Source organism: Jaculus jaculus, chromosome 2 (genome assembly GCF_020740685.1).
Source record: "Jaculus jaculus isolate mJacJac1 chromosome 2, mJacJac1.mat.Y.cur, whole genome shotgun sequence".
NCBI classification, from domain to species: Eukaryota; Metazoa; Chordata; class Mammalia; order Rodentia; family Dipodidae; genus Jaculus; species Jaculus jaculus.
In genome coordinates this window covers 149403556-149409994 of record NC_059103.1, presented here as the reverse complement: position 1 = coordinate 149409994, position 6439 = coordinate 149403556, and the positions used below count along the sequence as shown (strand labels likewise).

Below are 6439 nucleotides of genomic sequence, written 5' to 3'. Positions count from 1 at the left end.
AACCTTTGCTAAGGTTCCCTGGTGGGTCAAGGGCACACCCACATAGTGCCCTCTCCTTCCTTGCACCAACTCTGATATTGCTGCACTTTTCCCAGTGTCTTCTTGCACAGGGGGCTCCAAGCGTGGGTTTCCTCTCCATAACACAGAGCGTAATTCTAGTAGCCACATGAACTCAGTCATGTCATATAGCAGTCTCTGTTCCCACATCCCTAGGGTGCAGAGAAGACAAGGGATTTTTGTCTCACAGTACTTTTTTTTTTTTTTTTGCATGCCATAATATATGTAAAATGCTGACCACAGTACAGAAACAGAGCAAAGGCTAGGTAAATGATAATCCACAGTCACCATCGGTGGTCCCTGGTTTGCACTATCCACCTTCATCTATGTAACCAGTGCTTCAAGAGAATGTCAGAAACAAAAGTAAAGGAAATGCCATGGTAATTTGTAGGGAAAGGAGGAAAAGAAAAAAAGAAAGGAGGGAGGGAGGGAGGGAAGGAGGGAAGACAGAAAGGAAGGAAACAAGCAAGCAAGCTTCCGTGGCATAGTTAACCATGATGGATTTAGCCAAGTCAGAAAAACACAACTGCGGGACTTGTGATTATTGCCTAAGTTCCACGTCCTCCACCTAATTTGAGATTTGCTTTCCCACAGGTAGCAACAACCTACCAAAATAGGTGGTTTCAAGATTTTTAAGATCCTACCTGAGCAGGTGTGTCGCAGGGCAGGTTGAGAGGAAAGACTAGGGAGGCTGGAAGGGCAGAGGGCGTGATCCGTGATCCTCTTAATCATTCTTCACTTCCTTTTTTTTTTTTTACAAGATGACTTGGCAACGTCTGCCACATCTGCGGCAAAAGAGGCGACGCCTCCTTGGCCTTGGTGGAGTTCACTTGCAATTGCCCAGCTTTAGTAGTGCACATTTGTGGCTTCCGTGGACATAATAGCAACCGGTTTAGCTTGCAGTCGCCCAGAGTTGCCCAAGCAGGGTTGAAAGTCATCCGCAAAGCCTGTTAGAATGGCTCTGATTCTCCTGCGGTTCTTGGAAATCTGCAGCGTCCTCTGATCCTGGACCAGGTGCATGGTGAAGGCGCTCCAGGGCAAACCCAAACATTGAACCTGCAGACCTCGCACTGGGCAGAAACTGAAAGTACACTGCCGGCAGATCCTACGGAAGTTCTGAGCGAGACCAAGAAGCAGAGCCGGAGGGTGATGTGTGCCGCGGTCCCTGCGGGGATGCTTGGAACCCTCGGGGCGTGCGAGAGAGGCGCCAGGGGAGCCGGAATGTCCAGCCTGGAGCTGACCCGCGGCTAGTCCTCGGCCGACCAGGCTCCCGGGCGTGACTATGGGTGGCGAGAGTTCGCTCCTGCTGCAGTCGCGGTCATCATGACGACGCCCGCCTGCTGCAGACCATGGTCCATGGTAAGCGCTCCGCTCTGGCGCGCGGGGCACTCGGGGACGGGCGCGCGACCCGCCCACGCGCCGCGGCACGTCCCGGAATAGCCGGGCCTTGCACTTTGGACCTGCTGGGAGCATGGCCTCTCCCATGGTCAGCCACTGCCCGTGCATGGTTCGGGGCACCGTGGCCCAGCAGGCTTCCAGGAGCAGCTCCCTACAGCCTGCTTTCGGTCGGGACACCCATCCTTGCGGTGGCAGTCCGCAACCGGGTCTCATTAGGCACTGGCTAGCAGGGTCGGACAGTCCCTGGCCAGCATTGCCCCGTGCCAGGACCGCGCGAACCGGCGGCCGTTTCTCTGAACTAAGTTACTCACAGGCAGCCGGTGTTCCCAGGGAGTCGCTGGGCTGTCGCAGCCCGATCTTCCTACAGCGCTAAGTCGCTTCTGGGACCGCGCTTTTAAACCCTCAAGCACCAGGCTCTGGAAAACCCCCTCTTTCCCCCTCAGTAAGGCTGGGAGTTTCCGACTGGGACTGTACCTTGCGCTCTTTGCTGGGAACCCAAGTCCTGCGGCAGACGGAAAAAAAAAAAGAAAAAGGAAGTTTCTTTCCCTCCCCTAAATGTTCTCTACTTGATGCAGGCAGATTTGATAGTTTGAGTCTTAAGTTCTGGAGCCCTGATCAGATCTACTATGTTTGATTTGCACAAAATAAATAAGGGCTTAAAATCGACATACATAGAATTGACGTGGGCTGGATTCCACTGGAAGCCCTGCGACCAATGCAGAGTGAAAAATAAATATATACTGTAAGAAAATAGGGGGAAGAGGGTTGTGAAGAGAACCTGCCTAGAGACACTGGAATCTTTTACAGTAGGTACTTCCTTAAGCCAGAGGACAACTGGGGGAGAGGACTGGAATAGGGTGACTTCTCTTCTTCCCTTTGCTGGTCACTCCCCTGGGCTTCCCTGGAGACAACTCCACTGATGCCACTCATTGGTCTAGTCATTTCCCATCTCTTAGGTTTTAGTGAACCAAGAATTGCAGTGATGAAGAAAATCTTGCTCAATAATAGATCACAGATGAGCCTAAATAATGGTACCAAACTGCCTGTATTCACTGAAATGAAAACTAATAAATTAAATTAAAAAAAATAGAATAAAGATGTGAGGAGGGAGTGTTAGAGAGTATCCAACACCATAATGATAACTAGGGGTCACCTTCCAGGAAGGTAATGCACAGTTGGAAATTGAGGTTACCCTTGGTTTCTTTCCAGAAAACCGAAAGTATTCACTCCTAGTTTTAACTCTCACAGTATCTCTGCTCTAAAGTTGTAGTTTGTAAAGGATTGTTTCCTGAGGCGTATGCATATTAATGGTGCACCATAAATTACGCGAAAACAAAATAGTAAAATTATAAACCTGTAGTATTACTATGAATGACTTGATTTTTGTTACAAAACTTCACTAGAAGCCTAAGCTCCATCAAGATTGTGCACAGGGCTTCTATTCAGTTTCCCACTGTATTACTTGGGGGGGGGGCGTTAAATACTGAGGGCCCCCTGAATTATGTAAGATGTTTAAACATCTTAGTCAAAAATGGAAAAGTTATTTCATAAAACCAGTTTACATGTCACATTCAAACCCATGTTTTTTTTTAATTCTCATGCTTGACATATAACATATCATAAGACTATAACATATTATAATAAGACCAAATGTTTACTCTTGTTCCCCAGAAATAAGATCTTATAATATAATTTCAAAGTTTGGTCACACACATGCAATTATTATCATAGGAAACAAAACATCTCACTAGAGATTCTTGACTATTTTACCTGAGCAAGTCAAATGTGAATCCTGGCTCTTCCTAGATATTCTATATTGGAAAAGTGTTCTTTGGAGCCCAGATTCTCCACCTGTAAAATGTGAATGACTTATAGGTAAGTACCTCATGATATCTAGCAAAAATAGTTATATGGAATGAAATTTAACAAATATTTCTGGGTCTTAAAGCCCAATGAAAGACTGAGTGTGATGGACTGAAAAAAAATGAATTTATGTTAACTTTGACCCCATAACTTAAGGAGCTGAAGATTGGGTGTATTATTTGGCTTAAATTAAAAATAACAAGAATTTTTAGACAGCCATCATTCTGGTTTAACCAAATTCCCTACTGAAAACAAACTCTCCAGTTTCAATCCCTTCAGGAGATTTAAGGACAATCCCACAAACCCACACTTGCCATGCATTGTTCTGATGGCTGATCTTCTCTGTGTCCTGATGAAGAGTTCAGCGGGTGGCTGAGAGGTGTATGTCCATATGTTGTGAAACAAAAGCTAATAAGAAAAAGTTGAATTTCTTCCCACTGGGACAACAATATAAAAAGTACCATTGAACCAGAAAAATGGTCATATGTTAGTGTGCATGTGTGTGTAGAAGAAATGACGTAATCACAGAGCAAACTACATAGCACTGAACACCTATGGGATGCAAGTTTGAGCCTTTGTTTGTTTACAGGATTGGTTGTCCCTGTGGCAACTTAAAATCTGAAGAATTTCTCTCTTTGGATGGTAAACTAGAATATTACAAAATTAAAGTGTATGAAAGCAGAAAGATATTTTAAGAGGTCATTGATTTCCTTGATAATCTGTATAATGTTCAATAGTATATGGTTCTATGTCTAGAAGATTGAGTATTTCCTGTTGTTTTTCTTGTTATTATAGCTTTATCACATTGTGACAAGATAAAATACATGGGGTTATTTTGCTGAGACTTGTTTTGTGTCATAATATGTGATATGTTTCATAGGTTCCTGAGAACAAAGCATATTCTGTAGTGTTTTGATGGAATGTTATGTAATTGTCAGTTATGTCCATTTGATCTATAATGTCATTTAACTCCACTGTTTCTGTATTTTATTTCTAGATTACCTGTCTATTGGATATAGTAAGATACTGAAGTTCCCCATCATTACTGTGTTTGGAGTTTCTCTGAGATTATTTCTAGTATATTGTGTTTTATAAAATCAGATGAAAAAAAATTAAGTGCACTTATGATTGGCATATATATGTTTAGAATTGTAGTATCCTCTTGCTGAATTGTTGCATTGATCAGTATGAAATGACTTTGTTTATCTCTTCTGATTAATTTTTGTTTGAAATCTATTTTATTGGGTATTAGAATAGCCCCATCTACCTGTTTTCTAGTTCCATTTTCTTAGACAGTGGAGTGAGTTTGTGAAGCCAGCTAAAGGATGGATCCTGTTTTCTGATCTGGCTTAGACTGTGCCTTTTGATTGAGTAATTGAATCAAGTAGTATTCAGAGTCATTTTATTTTACTTATGATTGATTGATTGACTGATTGATTGATTTTGAAGGAAAGAGGAAAAGAGAGGCACACCCAAACAAACTCCAGATACATGTACCATTTTTTCCATCTGGCTATATGTGGGTACTGGGGAATCAAAACTGGAGCATCAGGCTGCACAAGCAAGCACCTTTAACCCCTGAGCTATCATTCTAGCCCCAGACTTATTACTGAAATGTGTGAGTTAATCCTTATCATGATGACAATTTTTTTGGAGGTTGGTGTTTTCTTGGTCTTTATTTGCTTATTAACAATGCTTAGCATTGGCTATTGTTTGTTTTCTCCTTAGTCTCTTGAATATAGTTATTTATTCTTCTCTTAGATATGAAGTATTCCATTCAATATCTTCTGAACTACTATCTTAGTGATCTTAAATTTCTTTAGCTATTTTATTATTATTATTATTCTATTATGAGAGATAATGTAGCTGGATACAGTAGTTTATGTTGGCAGCCATGGTCATTCTGTTTTGAAATACATCATTCCAATGTCCAATCCCTTCCTGATTTTAGTATTTACATTGGAAAATTGGCTGCAATGCTTATAGGTCTACCTTTATATATGATGAGATGTTTTTCTATTGGAACTTTCAGTACCTTTTATTTGTTCTATATATTTAGTATTCTTACCATAGTATCATGAAAGGAATTTCCTTTCTAGTCCTGTCTATTTGGTGTTCTCTTTACCTCTTGTACCTGGATGGGCATTTCTTTTCATAGGTTTGGGAAATTTGCTTTAATTTTGTGAAAAATATTTTCTATGTCACTGACCTGAAGTACTCAGACATTTTGTCTTTTCAAGGTACCACACTCATTTCTTTCATTTTCCATTCATATGTTCGGGAGAACTTCTCACTGATGTTTACTAATTGATCAAATTTCTCTTCTTTGTCATTAAGGCCTGTCTTCCACTTGCTCCATCTTAGTCTTTATGCTTTCTGTGTTGCTTTTAGTTTCACTTGTTTTGTTTTTCCTTTCCTCCTTTATTTTAATTTGGGTTTTCTTCAGATATCTACCTCTTAACTGAGTCCAATTTTCATATCTTGGTTAGACTCTTCCATTTCACTTAGCTGTTTGATTTTTTTTGTCTTTGAGATAATTCAGAAATTCATTAATGCATTTATCCATGTCTTCCTGAGTGGTTTTTTTGTATGTATTTGTGATCATTCTTTTTCACTTTTTGTTTGGAGTTTACTGAAGTTAGCTTTCATGGGACCCTCTGCTACAGGATTTGTATTTCTTGGCAGAGACATACTGACTTAGATTTTTGTGTTAAGTTTACACTTACCCATCGCGAGCCTGTACAGTCCAGGTCACAGCGGCAGGTGGTGTGGGCTTATGCCTGGTGAAGGATAGAGGATTCCTAAAGGGAATCCAGGTGCTAGGACTTAGACATGCTGGTTCCAATCAGTGCCAGATCACAATGGCTTAAAATATGCATTTCTAAAAACATCTATACATATGTGATATACTTGAGTAGCATTGATCATTGGGAATTTTCAGATGAAGGGATAATGATAGAAGAAAGAAGACGAGTTAAATGAAGAGATATAGCAATTTATGATATAATCCCAACAAAACAGACTACTCAGATTAAAATCCACACTTGTTAACTACCATCTCTATGTTATAAATATCCTGAAGGACTCTCTACATGTAAAATAGAATAAATATATTCCTACA

The 6439-nt window shown here is 41.0% G+C and overlaps 1 protein-coding gene across 1 annotated transcript in view; it reads left to right on the top strand.

The window, feature by feature from the left end:
* The first annotated feature begins 1308 nt into the window (after nt 1-1308).
* Il7 (interleukin 7) overlaps nt 1309-6439 on the top strand; it is a 31486-nt gene continuing 26355 nt past the window's right edge. The window contains exon 1 of the mRNA XM_004660587.2: nt 1309-1416. Within this exon, the coding sequence (XP_004660644.2) occupies nt 1407-1416 (10 nt within the window). The 5' untranslated portion in view covers nt 1309-1406. The remainder of the gene's footprint in view (nt 1417-6439) is intronic.